The following is a 20,095-nucleotide window of genomic DNA, read 5'->3' as shown; positions in this document are numbered from 1 at the left end:
GTGAGTATAACTTAACCACACAACCATTAAAATGATATCTCTGAAGCGGATGAACCTTGAGTTTTTGGTGCTGTCACAGCATCCATTTGTTGCCATAAATGCACCTACCATTGCTTTGCTTCTATGTGCAGGTTGTTCCAGTCGGTTGCACAGTGCTGCATGGGGCAGAAGCAGGCCCAGCAAGTTATGGAAGGGACTGGTGCCAGTTAGATGAGCTGAATCCTGCATTTGTAAGAGTGCCAGCCTGGAGGTCCCATCCCATCAACTGACTGAAGACTCTGTAAGGCTCCTCCTGACCTTCCCAGCCCCCTTGATTGGGTAGACACAACAGACCCTGGGTGAAAGTCTTATGTGGGCATGTTCCAAAGTTTGAAACAAATTTTTTGACTTTTGGCCAAACTTCAGAAGATGCTGTGAATATCATTTGAACTAGTGTAAATACAAGGAACAGAAACATTTGTCTGGACTTTTGGGTTTGTGCAAATTGTGTAAAAGGCAGGTGGGTAACTGGTGCCTGTCCATCTTGTAATAAAGGGGCAGCTACTGATGCCAAGCACTTGTCTAGGGCAGACCTCCTTGTCCTGACATTCCCAGACTCCCAAAGAATATTGAAAAGCCAGTAACTTATTTTTCTTTATGTGAATGGGGGACCTTTAGATCATTAATTTGTTTAAAAAAAAAAAGTGGATGTGTTTGGAATACGGGAATTCTGTGGAGTACAGGAGGGGTGAGGGCGGGGTTAAGGTTCAGTGTTGCTTTCCCCTCACCCTCATTGAACGCTGATAGCAAGTGGAATGGCAGTCAGAGAATGCCTCCTTTTTGTTGGAGAAGAAACAGGCCCTTTGAGTGAGGGTCAGCTGTTTTCAGTAAATAAACCAGAGACCAGGCCTATAGCTTCTTCTTTTTTTTTTTTTTTTTTTTTTTTTTTTTTGACAGTTGTAAATTTTGAAAGATGAGGGGTTAAAATCTAGACCTTTTCCCACCCTCCCCTGTGACCACACAGTATAAGTTTGTAAAAAAAAAAACTAAAAAAAGGAAAAAAAAAGAAAGAAAAAACTAAACAAAAAACCCAAAGGACCAATACAGCCCATTTTGTAAGGATTTTCAATGTTTTGTAAAGTATTGGTCCACGTGTTGTATTTTGTAGCCTTTCTAGTTCTTGGGCTTTAGTTCTCCCACTCTTGTATGTATGCATACTGTAGTTACACATTAAAGTCATGACATGCAGCACGTGCCACTGTGCTTATTCTCTCCAGTTCTATCCTGGCCAGTTGGTGTCTTCCAAAACGTGTTCCACACATCCAAAACCTGCAGTTTTTCCAGTGTGTTTTGGGCACTGCCTGTTGAAAGCAGCTGGGTTTGTTCTCCAGCATGAGATCAGTGGGCAAATATAATGACTAGACAGAGGCTTGCTTTGAATTGGATCAGGAAGGACAGTTGTGTGAAAATAGAAATGGCTTAGTTGCAAGTTCATGAGCAGTTTGTCTCAGACAGGAAACTGCAGTGGAGGTATACAGAGTGTAGATAGCCCGTCAGTTTAATTTCTAGTGCCTTCCACCCTGCTGTGATCTCCCTGCAGCAGGAATCTGCCCAAGGTTGTGGTTAGCTTCAGTGCTGTTAATATTACAAGGTCCTTTAACCTAGGAGATGCTAGGAAATAGAGCTTCGCTTCTTTCATTTTACATAACATCAGCTTATAAAGCTGACTGCTTTAATTGACTGCTGTGGTGTGGGCAGACAGGTCAGGATTTCCTGCTTTTAAGGGGTTCCATACCTGGCTTTGCATTTGCTGCATAGAGGAAAAAACAGTTCTGAGGGGTCACTGAGCCAGCTGTGCTAGTGGGTGGCAGCTCAGAGGGAATTCTCTCTCTTTCTGGTCCAGACATTAGTCACCTCTATGTCAAGGAGCAGATTGTGGCTAGGAACTACAATTCCATGGCATTTCTTTGCCAGATCAACAGCTGTGCTGAAACAGCCTTTTGAAGTTGGAACTGTGAACACAGTTCTCATTTCTTTTACACTATACTTTTTACTATGCCTCCCATTCCAATCCCAAGGACACACAATTTTATATTGTTTTCCAGAAATTGTATGGCTGTTCTTAAATCCCCATGGTAGAACAGTCCAGTATCACTGACAGCCCTTGTTTGAGGATTCTCCCATTCAAATGCAAACACCTCCTGAATTCAGGCGTCCAGTGGGATACAAAAGAATATCTTTTAAGGGAGTATCTTTCAAGTCTAATGCCCCAAACCACTGATCAGTGTCTTTTTAAGTGGTTGATGCACATCTTGTGTGCAGGTTTTATGGCTGTTAAATTTTGGACTAGCTGATAATTGTCTGAGTGTGGTTTCTTAATTGCTAGAATTGGGGTATTAAACTGACTGGCATTCCTGAAGCAACCCAAAGCTACTAAATCTTTCAATGTTTGGCTCTAGTCCTTTTCTAGCTTGCAATTTAACAGGTATTGTTTTCATCTTACCGGTCTGGTGCCAGGTTTTAATTGGATTGTTATTAGTTTTGCTTCTTGTGATCTTGCAGGAGTACCAGTCATCTACATGAGAGGAGTCACCTCATTTTCTATTTTTTTTAGTCTCTCTTCCTCTCTGGGTCTTTTTGATCCTGTAACATAAACACTTGTGCCCCCAGGGCTTTTTCTTCTGGTTTATGTACTTGGGTCTGTCCTTTTGCAAATGTTCTTTTTTTGCATTTAATTTACTTAATTCTCTTCCTAATAATGGCATTGGGCATTTGGATATGTACAGAATTTTTATAAAACGCTTTCCAATTCCAAATTTAAGTGGCTGGAAAAATGGCCTTATTTCCTTTTCCCTATGGCTCCAGCTAGAGATGGGCTTTGTTTACTGAAGACTCCTTTTACATCTAAGTTGCTCCTCTATTAGATATTCTACCTTTTCATTCCCCAAATTTACTGAGCAGGAGTTCTGTTGGGGATTATTTGGAGTCTCAGCTGCCTCTCAGTCTAAATCCCAATGGAGTGTAAGCAGTCTTCCTACTTGTGGAGCCTCCCATCTTTGAGGATTACCTATGCCCTGGGTTCTGTGGGCATCTGTTTCCAGTGTCCATTCTGCTTACAGTAAGTACACTGATGAATTATTTGTACTAGATGGGAATTTCCCAGTTGAAATCTGATTCTCTCAAATTACCTCCTGCCCTTCCAGCTATCACAGCAATCAACCAAATTTACCATCCCTTTTCTGATCTCTTTTCCCCTTTTCTTTCCTTTCTCTTCTCCACCTCATTCTCTTCATTACACTTCCTTTTTATTTCTCTAGTGCTAAAACATGAGAGTCTGCTGTGTTCCTTCCAAGCCTTACCATTGTTCTGCAATGCAGAGAACAGATCAACATCTGGTCTTTTGCCGCATTTTTCTTCCTGGCAACAAAGTAACATTAATTGCAGGATCCATTCTAAGGCCATTTCCCCCAGTTCTCTTAATAGCTACAAAGGCCACTACATAATCAACTTCTTAGTAAGCAAATGCCCTCCAAGCTTTCCCCACAGTCCAAAAATAGTCTAAAAGTGAAGTCCTCAAAATGCCCTTCTCCAGTGAGGTGGAATTTCCAGTGCCCATGCAGGCAAACAATTACAAACAGTAGGTATAACAAAGTCTTGTTATACAGTGTTTGAACCTTTTATATGCTTCTGTCATCACCAAGTTTGTGCATATTAACCCAAACCCCAAACTTTAAACAACTGACATGTATGTTTTCCAATATGGTTTCTTTGGAGAGACACAGGATACAAAAATACCAATTTTAACGCTATCCCTATGAAAGGATAGTGGCAGCTGTGTGAGATCCTGTCAAATTCACTGTTGTCCCATGTGGGAAACCAGAACAAGCTCCCCTCAGTACTGTTAAACCATCCTTTCCCCGAGCGCTACAGGCAGGGCCGTAGCTGAGCTTTGTCATGAGTGCACTGTGGGTTTTGCTTGTCTGCAATACTTCTAACTGCAGCAGCAGCAGCAAATCCCCTTGTCCTTAGATGGGGCTTCACACCCTGTTGAAGTAGAGAGCATGGGCTGGGTAAGAAAACTCATTTTTAGTAAATAGAGCTTGGCCGGTCAACCATCACTGTTTTGTCATGCAAAACTGAAGTGAGTTTAGGGTAGAACTGCATCAAGCAGAGGGTGTGTATCAAATTCTCAGCCTGCAGCAGTTGTAGAGCTGTGACAGTACTCCTCTAGAGAATTCTCAAGCCCACTCAGAAATACCTTTTGTGGAAATAAAAGGAAATATTTGTTATACTGAGCCTTCATGAAGACTAGCTAGATGGGCTTGTACTCTTGAAAATGTTCAATGTAAAATATGTACAGGTTTAGTGTTGTATGTACAGTATAGTGTTGTCAGCAGGTCCACCTGCCAGATATTTACTCTGAACCTCTCTAAGGTAAGAGCTAACAGCAGGATTTCTGCCCTCCTAAGGAGCAGCTCTTGCCTTAAATTTCCAATGCTGAATGAGGAAATCCTCTGCTTTTCTGGCAGTGCATGTCTGCCTTCCTAAAACAGCCATTAGGATGGCTGTGGTTTCTTAAGGCCTCTGGAAAGAGATGGTATTTGTGCTCCAGAGCTCTCATGGTACATTAAGGCCACTCAAAACCACCTTTGTGCTGTGAAAAATCTTCTTTATGTAGAGGTAGCTAAAAATCTGTATGAGAGACAAGTGGACCTGTTATCAGTCTTGCTATCTGTCCTCTCTGCTACAGAAGAGATGGCCAGTGGCTGACCTTTCCCCTAGGATCAGCCCCAGCAGGTCCTGTCCAGGGACACTGAGGTTTCTATTGTACCAGCTCTAGCAGCTGATGCAAGATCCTTTTCTGTCCATAGCGCACATGCAGCGCTTGCTGCTCCCTTCGACTCAGTTTCTCATAAGCCTCCTTGTTGTTTAGCAAGTCCTGCTCTGCTTTCAGATCTGCCCCATAGGACTCCAGGGTCAGCAGCACACTGTCATAAAGGAGCTTCTTGCAAGGGGTTTTAAGTCTGGAGAGGGCCTCATTTGAAAGGGTGGAGTTTTCCTCTTCCTCACTGTCGTCTTCCCAGCCATCTTGCTCCTTATACTCCTTGAATTCTTCTTCTGACATGCAGAGAACCTGTAGTGACCCAGGCAAAGGGGTAAGTCACTGGTAGTGTGAGTACATCAGGCTCTCCTCTATGAAACAGAAGAGCCATGTGGACCAGGTGAGTTATTCCTCAACTGCACTAAAGGTTAAGAGACTAAAACTGGCTTAGATATCTAAGTGCAAGTAATTGCGGGTTAAATGAACATTAAAACAGCGAATCTGGGTATTGGTAAGTCTTGCAAAGCATCTCAGCTGTCACCTATAAACCTGAGACAGCTTTCTAGAAGAGCAGTGGCCATGGAGCCATTCAAGACAAATATGTGAGTACACATGGGTGGCTACTTCAGGAGAGGAAGATGACCTGGGAGATGGGCAGCCACACCCCCTATCACTGCTCACACAGGACTGTTAGTGCCAAACTGCCTTCAGGTGCTTGTCCCCTTCACTGAGCCATTCTGCACTGCTGATTAGCCCAGCTGCACTCTGTGCTCCCTTTTGCAGCTCTTCCCCCACCAGCCATTCTTACCTTGAGGGTCACAGAGAGCTCTTCTTCTGTCAGCACCTCATCCCAGCCAAGCACAAAGGCGCCTTCCTCCCCCACCATCTCCAGCTGGCACAAGAAGTCCCACTGCTCTGAGACCAGCTGCCGCTGTGCTTCACTTTTGGCACCTGTTTTGAAGACAGCAGAGCTGTGAACATGCCCCTGAATGCTGTGGAACAGGCTTATTTTTCATGAGATCCCTGTTTAACAGAGATCCCTGCTCCATCTCTCCCAGAGGGGCTGGGGTGCCACTCACGCTGCAGCGCTGCCCTGCGCAGTGTCACCATCTGGATGTCGGCTGTGTCGTGGCTGTTGCCAGGGTAGGGCTCTGCAAAGCCATACATGTGCAGCAGCTGCCAGTTGGCCATCTGCCCATACGTGTTGAATATCTCCTGTCCTTTCCCCACAGGCTGTGTTGTAACCATCCTCAAACATTGCTGCAAGCAGGGAGAGGAGAGCATCTGAGCTGTGCAGATCCAACTGCTCAACAAGGGCTTTCAGAGAGCTCAGATGACCCTGAGCTCCTCCTAACCAAACATGCAGCAGGGCTTTGTTTTAATGAAACCCAGGTCAGACTTGCTGCCCTGGGCTGAGACACCACCTTGCTGTGCCTCCATTCCCAAAGGTCTTACTAAAACAGAACTGAGCTGTGACTGCCTGGCACAACAGCTTTGCACTCACAGGAGAGTATTCCAGGTTGGCATTGTGGTTGGCCACATGATTCAAAATATCTGCTACAGGTACCATCATGGGAGGATTGGGCCCCTTCTCATCTTCTTCCTCCTCCAAAGGTTCCTGAAAGCTAAGACAAGTCAGTGGTTGACATGGCTGCACAGGGCAAGTTTCACTTTACACTTAAAATCTTGCGCAATGGCAACCTGTAATATAGCCTGTACTTGGATTTCCTTGTCTGTGCTCCTTGCTGGAGCAAAGCCCTCACTTCTCACCTGTAAGCCATGACAAATGCCACCAGCTCTTTATACAACTCCAGAGTGTGCAGTTTGGGGTCAAAGATGTTGGGATGGGTCTCCATGAAAGGCAGGATGATGGAGTTGTACTCCAAATGGATGTTAGCTAGATCCTTGTCCACAGCTTCTGGGATGCCTGTGCCCTGCAGGAGCCTTGTTCGCTCTTCTTGAGGCCTGTTACAGAAAAACAGGATCTTTTTCATCTGTGCTAGGACTAAGGGTCTATAAACTCCTTCCTTAAAAATCTCAGCTTCCCTGTGCTCTCCAGGTCCTTGTTCTTTAGCTCTGCTTGTAACAACTCCAGGAGGGCACCTCAGGCTCCTGCCAGTGCCAGCACAAGGCTAGAACAGAGGATTTGGGTCACCCACCAGGACCACATCCCTTCCCAGGACAATACTCCAGCTCCTGGACTGTGCCTGCCTTCAGCTGTAAGACTGAGTCTCCCGAAGCCCCCTTGCTTTCACCTTACCAGAACATGGGGTGGTCCAGGCTCCGGAAGTCCTGCCAGAGGGAGAAATACGGCTGCCAGTGGGAGTTGCTGGCTGTGTACTCGTGTAGCAAGGCCAGCAGGAGAGGAACCCAACCAGACTGGCTCTGCAGGGACTCCTGGGCTACAGAACCAGACAGGATGGAGAAAACTTAAGTTGTTCTGCATTTCAGAACCAAAACCTGATACGACAAGCCTCTGTGCCTGTCGTCAGCCTTGAGCTTTTATTCTGGTTTGTCTTGGGTTAGTCCTGAGCTGAACCAGGACTGGGAACTGCTTCCCTGGAGTTATGGATGAGCTCTCCCAGGCCCCATGGCATTGCCCTCCTCAGGCTCTGCGTGCCTTCAGGAACCAAGGAACTATTCTTTTCCTTATCAGTGCTTCAAGAAGAGCAGCAGAGCATGGGTGCCTGTCACTTAGAAGCTGGAGATGTTGCGCTGATGGACTTTTCTCCCTGAACAGCACAGCTCTTAGGGAAGCGAAGGGCATCAAACAGCCCTACAGCATCCTGCACAAATCAGGAATGTTCCCGAAGTTTTACCACAGACCCATTTATTCCTTTAAAAGGCACAGCAGACTCGAGTGGCACAAGAAGCTTGCACTCACCTTCCTGCAAGAGTGCGTGGATGGAGGTAGTGTGCTGGGACAGTAGCGCCGTGCGAGGGATGGTGAACAGCACCTCTCCCGCCTCCAGCTCCTCGGCGGCCAACATCCCGTACCCCGCCACCGCGCCCTCCCTGCTCAGGCGGACCTGGGGCCAGAAGGAGCGCTCAGGGGCGGAGCGAAGAGACCAGGGCGGACCTAAGGCATGCCCGGGCAGGCCTGCCGTGCCTCACCTTGGGGTTCAGCTCCACCCCGGCCCGCCCGCACCATGCCAGGAACCCGGAGAGGGGGTCGGCACTGCTCTTCCCCTGGGCGCCGCTCTCGACCGCCGCCTGTGGATGGAAACACGGGGTGAAGGGGAAGGAGCCATGAGGCCGATCGCGGATCCCTTGAGCGCCGCCGTCCCAAGAGCCGGCGTATCCCCAGCTCCTCGGGAGCCCCCGGCTGCCCCGTACCTTCAACCGCTTGGGCGCTGACGCCATGACGCTGCCAACACGTGGTCCCGGCCGGGCCCTTCCGGGTGGGTGGGGCTCTGTCCCCATGGGCCGGGCTAACGGCGGCCGAAAAGGCACAGAAAGGGCTGGGGGGAGCAGCGGCGGAAACGCGCCCGGGAGCTTTCTGCTCGCGGGATGCAGAGGGGACTCAGTCCGTGTCTGTAGGCTGCAGCCTCCGAGCACCTCCCTGAAGGGCCCGAGGTGCTTGCGGTGCCTCTCTGTGGGATCCAGGGACCGCCACATCCATGTCTTTCTGCGGCTGTGTCCACCCGGGGCCGGTGCACCTCTGGGGAGTGCGGTGCCTCCGTGGGGTCACGGCTCTACGGGTTAAAAGCAGCGGGCTCTAATTAATTAGGGCAATTAAGCTTGTGCTCTTGTTCAGTCGACACCACGCACAGTCCCACCGTACGTACGGGCTCTGATCTCCCCTCCAGGGCCGTCCCGAGGCCCCCGTTCCCTGGGCTCACTAGTGCTGTCCCCAGCCTCAGCACAAGGGGGGCTGATGCCATCACTGGCTGCTCTAATGAACCTAATTACTGCCCACAAGGTATCTGAAGAGGCCCCACGGGACGCTCTGCGGGCTGTCCCTGGGGCTCCCCCACCCCGTCTGCAGTTGGGGTAGGCTTTGATCTCCGGTCCCGTCCGAGTTTGGCAAGGCTGGACTGGCAGGTTGAGTTCCCCGTGGGGCAGAGGTGCCCGTTCCTGAAGAATGGGCAGGAAGGGCAAGAGGATATGTGGGGCGGCACCTGCAGTGCCCATCCAAGCTCGGTCTGTGCAGCCCGGCTCCCCGCAGCCGCCTCCCTGCTGCTGTAACGCGGCTCCTGCGGCAGCGCCGCCGGGACTCGGATTCACCCGAGGCTGTGCAGGCACAGACAGAGCCCGGAGCCCCGAGCGGCCACAGCCGCCGCTGCTGCCCCTGTGCCCGGCGGGACCCTCCCGCCTCCCTCTGGCAGCGGCGGGGGTTTCACAGCCGCTCCGCAGCATCCTGCTCCCCTCCCGCATCCCTGCGGCACCGGCGCCTTCCAGGGCGCATCCCTGTGCATCACTGATTCCTGATCAGTGCCCAGGGAGACTCCCAGAGCCCGCGTGTTCAGTCTGGCCTGCGCCGGCAGCCTCGTTGGGGTGGCCTGGGAGTGGGAAATACCAAAGTGGGTCCCCACATTGTCCCTGCAGTGCTGCAGGAAAGCGGGATCCCCCCTGGCTGTGACAGACATGCACCCCTCAGCTCAAATGTGAGCCTGGATAGCTCAGCTGGGAGAGCATCAGACTTTTAATCTGAGGGTCCAGGGTTCAAGCCCCTGTTCAGGCGGTGGCTTTATCCTTTAAGATCAAAAAAGGGAACATGTAGATGCAGAAGCAGAATCCCCTTCTGATGCTTGGGGCCCTGTAAGGGCCTGCAGCGTCCCCAGGGCATTCCCTCCTTCTTTTCCTATCACCAACTCCCCAAGCTGTTCAGAGCTGGCTCCATCCCACCTGAGACCCACACAGCATTGCTCTGTTCTTCCAACCTCCCACTACTCAGAGCTCATGTTGGATGATGAGGACATTCAAGGGAGCTATCTGGGTACACCCGAAAGGAGGGAGAAGGAGGGTGGATAGTAGAGGAACATGCTGCTGGAGGAAGTCCCGGCTGGGTTTGAAACTGGGGTCTCAGGGGTAGCTCCAGGCTGAGAGTGGGGAAAGCTATTGGGGCTTAGTGTGGTTGACTTTCATAGGGTTTTGCAGCACCCTCCATCTGCCTTCTGGCATGCCCAGGCCCTCTCTCAGCTTTGGGTGTTCATCATCCCTGTCCTTAGAACCATCTGTGGCTGCCCTGAGCTCCCTTCTGGGCCCCTGCCCACCCCAGCTCAGATGGATGCTCCCTTAAAGCCACCCCTGATGCCAGGGAAGCCATCCCTGGCCCCCTGACTGGGGGGACAGAGATGTTTTTGCAATGACACTGCACCCATATCAACCCACAAGCTTAGTTTATTGTCCTGACAAACTTTGCTTCCCAGCGGCTCCAATCCTTCCACGCACATGTGCCACGGCTCAGGCCGAGCTCTGGCCCACGCCTCCATCGTCATTCATTTCTTGCCAGCAAGAAAACAAAGAGATAATAAATAGGAAGCTTATTTGCAGGGAGGGCCCAGGGAAGGGCCTGGGGTCACGGGCCAGGCTGTGCCTGGCCCCGGCCAGGGCTGGTGGGGGGGCTGCAGGCAGGACAGCCCAGCCCCGGGCCATGCACACTGTGGGGCTGCGGCACTGGGGGGAATATAGCAATCTATATTTAATTACATTAAAATAGACTATTTAAAAAAATTATTTCTAGTAGTTAAAAAAGTTTCATGGTCCATCCCATTCCGGCAGGGTCATGGAGCTGTCCTGGAGGTTTGGGGACACACTGGCTGGAGTGGGGATGGACCCCAGTCTGCTTCACCCCGGGCAGGCCTGTCTGGGGGATAGTCTGTCACAGCAGGTTCCAGGGGTGGGTGCTGGCAGGGTGGCCACCGTGGGTGACAAAGCAGGGCACTGTGCCACCCACTAGCCCCACAGCCACCACAGACCAAAGGCAGGGGAGTGGGTGCCCTCCCAGACCCCACAGCGGGGCCAGTCCCAGGGCCTTAAATGACATGGCAGCAGTTGAACTGCCCCAGTGACAGGAGGCTCTCCTTGGAGCCCGGCCGCAGCTTGAAGGCCAGGGCTTTCTCGCAGAGTGGGAACTGCAGGAGCCTGTCCCGCAGGCTGCCCCCCTTGCTCTTGCCCGGGTCCAGCTTGATCACATTCTCTGCGCCCCCTTCAGGGCCTGAGCTCTCCACCGACTGCTGGGCCAGGCTGATCTGTTCCCCCTGCCCTGGGGACGCGTCTGCAGGACTTGGGAACGTGGCAAGAGTTGTCTCTGCCCCCAGTACCTGGGGAACTCCAGCCGAGCTGCTCTGGGGTGATAGGACAGCTCCCCTTTCCTTGGGGAACTCTGCTGAGGAGCGCCCAGGCTCGGTGTCCTCCTCCTTCCTTAGGGACTCAGCTCCATTTCCCCGCAGGATCGGGGGCCCCCGGCCCCCACTCACTCCCTTCCCAGCCCAGGCCGCCCCCGAGCGCCCAGCCCGGCCCCCCAGCTCCACCCCCGGCCCCCAGACCTCCCCGCGGCCGGCCGGGCGGTGGGCGCGCAGGAAGGCTCGCATCTGCTCCTGGTTCAGAGAGCTGCTCTTCCTCTCCATCGCGCTGGGCCTCTCCTCGTCCTCCTCGTCCTCCTCTTCCTCCTCGCAGATCTGCTGCAGGGCCGGGGTGCTCTTGGTGATGGTGGTGTCAACGGCAGGGACCTTCAGCAGGGTCCCGGTGGGCTGCCGGCCGCCCATGTCCCCCCCCAGGGGGCAGCCGGGAGCCCCCGGCCAGGCCGCCCGTCTCCGGGAAGGGCAGCAGGCTGCCGGCGCTGCCCACAGAGCCAAACGTGTCTGACAGGTTCGGCCTGAGCAAGCGGAGAGAGGTGTCAGTAGCCAGCTGGGCATCACAAGGGCTGTGACAAAGAAAAGGACAGGGGACCGACCTGGGGTGACACAGGATGGGCGGCTCACCTGCTCTGAACCTCCTTGGCCAGGTTGTAGACGAGACTGAGGCGGTGGCCCTGCTTCTCCTGCTTCTCTCGCAGCATCCTCTCCGCCAGCAGGAAATACGTGGCCGTGATGTGGTTGTAGCGGTCAGCTTCCAGCGCCCTGCGTGGGACCGAGGGAGTTGCATCAGCACACAAGGAACATGCTTGGAGGGACCCCCAGACCCTTCACCGGGGCTCCCACCCCCCATCCCATCACTCACTCCTGGATAGTGTCCCGATCCGCGATGTTCCCGCACATCATGGCCTGCAGGATGATCTCGTGCTCCTCCTCAGACACGCGCTTGTGGGAGGTGAGGGGCAGCAGGGAGCGGCTGGCAGGGGACGGGTCCACCCCCTGCAGCCACGCGTGGCCCTCGATCTGCTCCAGGGACGCTCGCTGCTTCGGGTCCCGCTGCAGCATCCTAGAGATGAGGCTGGGGGAAAGGAGTGATGTTGCAGCCCTGCAGCACTGTGTGAACCCCAAAGGAAGCAGCTTTGCCTGCTCTTCCCACCTCAGCTCCCAGGCATCTGCCAGGGCTGGGGCAGCCACCCCGGGGGCAGCAGTTGGGGTCTGGGGTACAGTGAAGGGTGGTGCTCACTCAGCGCACTGTGCCGACACATGCGGCGGGACGGTGTAGCGGCAGTCCATGATCATGGTCAGGGTCTCGCTGTCGTTGGCCTCCTGGAAGGGGGGGTGGCCGCACACCAGCATGTAGAGGATGACTCCCAGGCTCCAGATGTCTGCAAGAAGCAGTAGCAGCGGTTCAGGTTGCACTCACTATAGCCCAGGAGATTCCCCACCCCAGGGACCCTGGGAGAGGCTGCCCCCCAAGCCCCCAGTGCTGCTCCAGGAGAGACCAGTGCTCACTGGGATGTTCCTTGGAGGTAACAACTCCCAGATCTTGTCCCACGGACAGGGGGACCATACTCCCCACCAAGACAGGGAAGCACCTGCCAATCCCCACATCCAACCAGGTCTCAAGGGACTTCACCAAAGCAGTTGAAGTGTTATCACCTTGTTCAGGCAGGGACAGGAAAGCCAGCCCTGAGCTCTGCCTCCCTCTCTGCTCCCCCCGTCACACATCTACCTACGGCACTATTTCATGTCATTCCTCAGCTTCCTGATTCCCAAACCCCACCACAACCATCCTGGTTGTGCTTTAGAACACATTACAGCAACTGGAAAGTGACATAACAGGGATCTGGGCTCTCCAGCTGCATGGGGACCAGCTGGAGGCAGGATTCCCGTCCTGAGGACAGGGATGAAGCCAGAAGCATCTTCACTGGCTCCTCCTGCCCAGAACACAAATTCCTGCAGATGTGCGGGTTTAGGATGCTGAGCACGCCCTGAGGCGCTCCGTTAATACCTTCAGCTGCTTAAGTCAAGTGTTTGAAAATTTCTCATCTGCGTCGGTTTTCTCCCTTCACTTCCCTTTGCAGCGCCACCAGCTTATTTTTCTACCGCCTCCATAAGCTATCCCTGTTCTCAACTTGGGATCCGCCTTTCCCTGAGCCAACACTGGGCTTTTGCTTTAAGGGCTCGTGTTTTGCTTTGCTAAATCCTCCTGCCCTAATTCCAGCCAGCCAGCCAGCTTGGATACTGCTTCCTTCCCACGTCCCCTCTGGCACAGCAGAGCCTCTTGGAGCCCCCAGCCCAGCTCCCTGTGCCCTGGGACAGTCTTCCCAGACCCCTGCATCCTGGCCAGGGCAGGAAGAGCACTGGGAGCCATGGGGAGGAAGTGGTTTTCAGGGCGGGGATGGAGCAAAGGAAACTTTCAGAGCTCCTCCACCCAAACAGCAGCATCCCGAGCAGATTTCCTTCCGGCCTCACCCAGCCAAATAACCACCAGCGCCAGATTGCTGGCAGCTGTATCCTCACACTGCTTCTCCTGGCGGCGGCCACGCCAGGCTCACAGCCTGCTTGGGCTTTTTCCTCTCTCTGGCAACCACCACTCTCTGGGATCTCTGTGGGTGCCAGGATGGTCTCTACAGAGAAGACCCCACTGTGCCAGGCAGGGCTGGGCTGCCAAGCACCCAAAGGACAGGCTTGCTCCTTGCAGGGACAGCAGTGCCACCGTGTACTCCTAGTGTAAGGGCCAAGTGGGAGGTGGTACCTAGCTGGCAGGACCACGCTCCAGGCTTGGATAGGAGGGAGGCAGGTCCCAAGAGTACCCCACAGCCCTTACCAACAGCTGGGGCATCGTACTCATCCCCAAGCAGGATCTCTGGTGCCGAGTAGGCCAGGGAGCCACAGCTGGTGGTGAGCATCTTGCCAGGCTGGAAGCGGTTGCTGAAGCCAAAGTCGGTGAGTTTGACCACCCCTTGCTCCTGGAAGAAGACCACATTCTCGGGCTTGAGGTCGCGGTGCACCACGTGGAGCTTGTGGCAATAGGAGATGGCGTGGACGATCTGGGCAAAGTAGTGTTTGGCCCGCGGCTCGGCCAGGCCGCCCTCGTGCCGCATGATGTGGTCAAACATGTCCCCACCGTCGCCCAGCTCCAGGATGAGGTAGAGCTTGGCGTGGGTGTCGATGACCTCGTAGAGGCGCACCACGTTGGGGTGCTGCACCAGCTTCATGCAGCGCACCTCCTGCAGGAGCTGCCCCGCCGCCTCCCCTGCCAGCTTGCTCTTGTCGATCACCTTGACGGCCACGCGCTGCCCAGTGAAGACGTGCCGGGCCAGTTTCACCACCGCGAAGTGGCCCTTGCCCAGCGTGCGCTCCAGGTCGTACAGCCCCGCGATCTTGCCCTCACCGCAGCCCTGTGCCCCGGCCATGGTGCTGTCGTCAGGTGGGGACAGGCATCAGGCACTGTGGGACAGAGGAGATGCTGAGCAATGTGGGTAAGGGATGGGGTGCTCCCAAATACCAGGACCAAGCACCAGCACGGCCGGGACATCAGGTCCCCAGCAGCCTGGGCATCCCTGACACTCCACCTCCCAGTCCCCATTCCAGAACCTAGACCCCCATCTGTATCTCCATCTCCAGTTCCTAGTACTCTGGAGATCTCAATACTTTCATCTTCCATCTCCTAAGTATCCTAGGGCACCCCATACTCTCCATGTCCAGGTCCCCAGCATCTTGAGCACTCCAACACCCCCCTTTCAGTTCCCAGCATCCTGGACATCTCGATATATCCCTCTACTTCCCAGCACCCCAGGACATCCTGATACCCTCTCCTCCAGGTGTCCAGAACTGCAGCACTCTGGGCACGCCAATACTCCTGCCTCCAGTCCCTCATCACCCTGAGCAGCCCCATACCCCTTCTCTCCTAGTTTCCAGCAGCCTGAGCACTCCATACCCCTACCTCCAAATTGCCAGCACCCCTGTCACCCCATACTCCCAGATCCCAGCATCCTGAGCACCCCAATAAGGCCAACCTCCAAGTACTCGGCATCCTGGCTACCCCAATATGCTCCCCTCCACTACCCACCACCTCTGGGCACCGCCACATCTCCATCTCCAGTCCTCACCACTCCGGGCCACCCCCATAACTCCAACCTTCAGGTCTCCAGCACCCCGTGACTCCTGTATCCCCATCTCCAATCCCCAACATCCGGCCAGCCCCATGTCCTCACCTCCAGACCTCAGCACCCTGGGGACCCCCACGTTGCCCCTCCAGCGCCCCGGGCACCCCGATCCCCACCCAGCCGCTGTCACCCGGTGCGCCCCGGCGGAGCCGCACTCACCGGGGCGCGGAGCTGCGGCCGCGGGGCTGCGGTGCCCGGGCGCGCCCGCCCCGCTGACGTCAGGGCGGCTCCGGGACCGCGCCTTAAAGGGCCCGGCCGGCGGGGCTGAGCCGGGGCGATGCTCATCGCACCGCCTGCGAGGCACCCTCCGGGTACCCGGCTCCTTACTGCCTGCTTGGGGTAGCGGGGACTCAGTTGGCCTTAGCGGTAACGAGGGCTGGTGATGAGCTAAATGAGCCGCCCGCCTGCCTGGATGCTTCTAGGAGGAGAGGGAGAGCCCCCAGCCCGGGCTTGTCTCCCGAGGGTCCCGCCGTCGGAGGCTCCGGCCCGGGATGCCCGCTCACGGGCAGCTCTGCTGTGCCACTGACCCGCTCCATCGCCCGCTCCATCGCCCGCTGCCACCCTCGCTGGAGCCTGAACCACTGAGCCGGGAGCGCAGCTCTGGCCCCCCTTTCCCCCTCGCTTTAAGCCGACTTTTCCTGGAAGCGGCCCGGCGAGCGGCCGGCCGCCTCATTTAGCTCGTTACTGGCCATCGGGATGCGCACAAAGCAGATGTTGCTCCTGCAGATTAAAAAGCTCTCAACGCGGCCGCCCTCGTTCCCGCTAATGCCTTCCCAGAAGTCCTGGCCCGCGGCCCCGCCGGCTGCAAACAGGCCCTAATGAGCTGAGCTGAGGGCTCCGTGCGGGGGCTGGTGTCAGCGGGGACCGGGGCAGCACGCACTGCGGAGCCGGAGTCCCCAGGGCTGAGCAATGGAGGAGCTGGGGCTGGACTCGGCACCCACCCGGGCCTCGGGAATGGAAAGGGCTGCCAAACCTGCCTCGCACCCAGGATGAGTCTGTGCAGGCATGTGAGGTGCAGGGGGCATCCAGGTGTTGCGGCAGGGGATCCTGACTGGGTGTTGTGCATTGGGGGACCCAGATGGGTGGGGAGTGTTTCCAGCAGCCACTCACAGCTGGAGAAAATGACACATGGCAGATGAGTTCCTCACTGGTCCTGGCCTGCTCAGCCTGTCCCTCAAATGCAGCAGGAATCAGATCATGCTGGGACAGGGGATACAGGAGCAGAGGATGCCTGCATAGAGCCCCAGAGGTGGTGCTGCAGCCAGGAGCAGTGGCTCATGCTCTGCTGGGAGGCCTGGGGCATCCTCCTGCTCTAGGAACTGCCTGGGGAGGGCAGAGCCTGGGCTGTCAGCCTTCCCTGCTGGGTGTGTCAGAGCCTGCTGAACCCTTCCTATTATGTCCTATTCCCCCAATTCCTTGCTGGGCTGAATGGATGCTTGGCCAGGAGATACAGATAGACAACAGTCCCTTTGAAAACCAGTCAAGCTTGGCATGGTTTTGGTGAGGAGACTGTAGCCCTGTTATTTCTGTATTTAGGAACTAGGGAGATGTCCTCAGGCTGCAGCCTTGGCTGCAGATGGAAAGGGAAGCGAGCTGCTAGGACAGTGGGGATCACTTCCAAGAAACCTGGGAGTTTGGAGCTAACAGGGATCTGTTCCTTCCTGCAGCTGTGCAAGGCACAAGGCAGGAGTCCCCCCTCCCATGTATCACCCCACTGGCTGCCTCTCCACCCAGACAAAGCCCGTTTTCCAGAGACTCCCACCTACCTGGTAGTTAGTGAAGTCATGTGGCTGCAGCACTTAATAAAAAGCTGATATAAATCCCAGTAAACATGTGGGGAGGAGGACACAGACCGAGAGCGGTAGCAGCGAGCTCAGCAGAGCGGCAGACAGCGATCCCCTCTCTGCTGGGAGAGGTCAGTGCTCACCACGGGAAGGGTCTGGGAGTGTGTGGGATGTGGGGCTCCCCACTGTGCAGAGGGGTCTCTCCCAGCAAAGAGCTGGGTGGTTCTGTGGGATGGGGAGATGAGGAGTGGCCAGCACCGGGATGCTGGAGTCAGGTTTGGAACCTCAAGGCTGCCCAAGCAGCAGACACAGGGTTTCCCAGGATTTGGCTGACAGCAGCAACTGGGATACCACCTCCTGGCCCCTTTCCTTTTGCTCCCTAACAGTTCACCTACTTTTTAGAGCCTTAAGGCCCCCAAAGCCCACAGCCTGACCCTCAGCTGTGTATGCTGTGGTCCATCTCCCTGCCCAGCACTCAGATTCTAGTGGCACTTCCAGGCTCAGAGCCCGACAGGATCCGTGTCAGGTGTTATAGCCACACACTGCACCTCAATGGTCTGGTGGCTGCTGTGTGTGGGGCAGAAGAACCTGAATTGCTGCAAAAAAGATCAAATCTCAGTCCGTTCTCTGCTGGTCACCCTTTTCTGTGGGGAGATCATGAATGTGCTCACATGTAGAGTGCCCCACAGCACATGAGAGAGCTTTGGGGGCTCCTGCTGCCAGGTGTCTGTGAGCCCAAAAAAAGGCTCTCAAGTCCAAGGGAACAAACAGCTGGGAGTGGTGGCTGTGCTGGCAGAGACTGTCCCTCGCTGACACGGCACTTCTTGGGTGGTGGGGGGTGACAGTGGTGGAGGGGACACCCCAGGCTGCCAGCAGGTGGGCTGATGCTGGCCAGGCTCCTCTGCACAGGTTGTCCCCCAGGACCATGCTGAACGTGCTGCTGCTGTGCTGTGGGCTGCTGCAGGGGATCCAAGCTGCCCTGGATCTCAGGACTGCTGACCTCAGCTGTGGCCACCTGCAGAAGGCGAGCGGCGGGCTGGAGCGGGTGGACAGAGCCCGCCACACCAGCCTGCAGCGCAGAGTCAAGGAGCTGTCTGCCGAGCCAGCAGGTGAGTCCTGCTCCTCACTGCCCCCCACCAGCTGCTCCTGGGCCCCAAAACTGAACTGGGGATCCACACCCACAGTTAGGGGTTCCCCTTAAAGCAGCACAGCTTCTCCTGGCCTTGGCTAGCAACAGTAGCCTGCAAGCCACAGGGAATGGGGTCTTTTTTTTCTATGAGGACACATGAGCAAAGGGAGAAGAATCCGAGCTGCCCCTCCAGCAGCCTCCTTGTCCAGTCTCTCTGTATTTTGCAGGAGCTCTCCCAAGGCTGGGGTTTGAGCAGATGGCCCTGGGGGTCCAAGAAGCTGATGGTGACCTTGTGCACAGAAGCAGCCTGCTGGAACCACAGGTATGGCTCCCTGAGCTTTCTTACAGACACCCCTAAGAGGGGCAGCCTCAGGCCACTGCAGCCTTCTCTGTGTCCCTGGGACTGGGGGGGTTTTAAGCCCAGCATGGTGCTGCCTGGCACAGGACTATCTGCTCATCACCTGAGGAGCTGGGATAAGCTGAGGCTGCTCAGACCTACAAGGGGCTCCAGCACTCAAAGGAGAGTAGTCCAAGCCTGTAATCCATTTAATTAACCTCAAGTGCAGCCCAGGAAGCCTCTGCAGAGCAGGAGCTTGCTGGGCAGTGCCCTGTGTTGCCTGGCTCAGCCCCTGGTGCCTTTGTTTGGGCAGAAGGCACAGCACTGTTTGTAAAAGTCCAGGCTGTACTTCAAAATAAGTGTGTGCAGAAAGGCCTTGAGACACCATGGATGAGGCAGCAATGCTTGCAGAGGGCTCAGCAGTGATTTCCAACAGAAAACAGAGCCCAGACAGAAATGCCAGGTTTCAGCAGCCACTCTTGGCTCTTTCCCACGCAGTTCTTTGTTGCTGGCACAGTGGTCCAGGACCAGCTCTTGCCCTCCTCTTCCTCCTCTCTCCCCTGCAGGTGTCATCCACAGAACTGCAAGCTGAGGGCCGTGAGGAGCGCTCCCCCCGGCGCTGCGTCCGTCTGCTGGAGTCCTGCCTGGGCCACCAGATCCCCTGCTGTGACCCCTGTGCCACCTGCTACTGCCGCTTCTTCAACGCCTTTTGCTACTGCAGGAAGATCAGCACCACCTTCCCCTGCGGCAAGAACTAGTGCTCATGGGGCTGCCAGCTCCTCGCCCCTGCGTGTGCCTCCTGCTCTGCAGCTCCAATAAAGCAGCCCTTTGCAAAAGCCACTGCACAGTGGGAGTGGTGTGATGTGTCTGCTCGGGCTCTCGGGGGAGAGGGGGTGACAGCAAGGTGAGGGTGGCCTGTGCACAGCGCCCACACAGGTGACACATCCACGTCAAACCAGATGTGCCTCTCCTGGCTATGTAAGTGTTGTTTCAGCAGCAGGGGTGCCCCAGGTGATGTTCTGGCTATGCTGCTGTTACTCACAAAATCAGGTTCGTTCCTTGGTGTGCACCGAGCTGATAATGACACACTTCAGAAAGAAAGTGATTGTTTGTTTCAGAGCTGCCCCAGCCTGGGTGCTCCTTTTATTCCACGAACCCAGCACACCTCACCAGACTTTCTCTGCCATTATTAACATAGAGAAGCTCAGGGTTAGTAACTTCCCAAGCACAGCCTCCCCATTAAGATTGATTAGTAATTTCCATAGAATTCACAGAACTGTAGTTAACTTCTACTCATGCTCAGGGGAAGGGTCTTTTTGAGCAGCAGGCATGATTTTTAGTGTTACAATGAAAATAGCTCAGCTCTAGGATACATGGACCTCAAGTATTTAGCCAGGTTAACAATGTACATGTAGACATACATCACCATCTTGAGTTACTACATCATTAAAGCTTGTTCCAGGGTATTACTGAATGAGGGGTGCTGGCTGCTGCTTGTTCCACTGATTAGGTGTCTGTTCTTCCTGATGAGGTCTTATGTCAAAGAACATCCTGCCTTAAGATAACCTTGACA

General features: G+C 54.9%; 4 protein-coding genes and 1 non-coding gene across 15 annotated transcripts in view; 3 read left to right on the top strand and 2 right to left on the bottom strand.

Annotated features, from left to right (window-relative positions):
• The window catches only part of CNOT1 (CCR4-NOT transcription complex subunit 1), a 54,811-nt gene extending 53,584 nt beyond the window's left edge, over positions 1-1,227 (top strand). For all 11 annotated transcript variants that reach the window (XM_056500354.1, XM_056500352.1, XM_056500353.1 and 8 more), the window contains exon 49: positions 132-1,227. In XM_056500354.1, coding sequence (XP_056356329.1) covers positions 132-210 — 79 coding nt within the window. In that variant the 3' untranslated portion in view covers positions 211-1,227. The remainder of the gene's footprint in view (positions 1-131) is intronic.
• SETD6 (SET domain containing 6, protein lysine methyltransferase) lies at positions 670-8,193 on the bottom strand. Its single transcript, XM_056500379.1, has 9 exons — positions 8,138-8,193; positions 7,916-8,014; positions 7,686-7,830; positions 7,062-7,203; positions 6,572-6,766; positions 6,306-6,426; positions 5,881-6,061; positions 5,610-5,752; positions 670-5,113 (listed from the first exon to the last, which is right to left on the bottom strand). Exons 1-9 carry the CDS (start codon positions 8,162-8,164, stop codon positions 4,802-4,804), a joined length of 1,365 nt encoding a protein of 454 aa, XP_056356354.1. The 5' UTR covers positions 8,165-8,193; the 3' UTR covers positions 670-4,801.
• Positions 8,194-9,412: 1,219 nt separating this feature from the next.
• On the top strand, positions 9,413-9,485 carry TRNAK-UUU (transfer RNA lysine (anticodon UUU)). Its single transcript has one exon. It is a non-coding gene; the product is annotated as a tRNA-Lys (tRNA).
• Positions 9,486-10,126: 641 nt separating this feature from the next.
• On the bottom strand, positions 10,127-15,500 carry LOC130257627 (SNF-related serine/threonine-protein kinase-like). The gene is given in 7 exon segments (XM_056500369.1): positions 10,127-11,506; positions 11,508-11,621; positions 11,728-11,865; positions 11,966-12,178; positions 12,344-12,485; positions 13,931-14,553; positions 15,432-15,500. Coding segments are annotated over 6 exon segments (1,923 nt in total). The 5' UTR covers positions 14,520-14,553; positions 15,432-15,500; the 3' UTR covers positions 10,127-10,779.
• A 2,475-nt stretch (positions 15,501-17,975) lies between these two features.
• On the top strand, positions 17,976-19,595 carry AGRP (agouti related neuropeptide). Its single transcript, XM_056500385.1, has 3 exons — positions 17,976-18,165; positions 18,413-18,507; positions 19,089-19,595. The coding sequence occupies exons 1-3, from the start codon at positions 17,982-17,984 to the stop codon at positions 19,278-19,280; spliced, it is 471 nt and encodes a 156-aa protein (XP_056356360.1). The 5' UTR covers positions 17,976-17,981; the 3' UTR covers positions 19,281-19,595.
• The last annotated feature ends 500 nt before the right edge of the window (positions 19,596-20,095 follow it).

Source organism: Oenanthe melanoleuca, chromosome 11 (assembly GCF_029582105.1).
Source record: "Oenanthe melanoleuca isolate GR-GAL-2019-014 chromosome 11, OMel1.0, whole genome shotgun sequence".
NCBI classification, from domain to species: Eukaryota; Metazoa; Chordata; class Aves; order Passeriformes; family Muscicapidae; genus Oenanthe; species Oenanthe melanoleuca.
The sequence above is the reverse complement of the archived record's forward strand: the minus strand, read 5'-3'. Positions and strand labels throughout refer to the sequence as shown.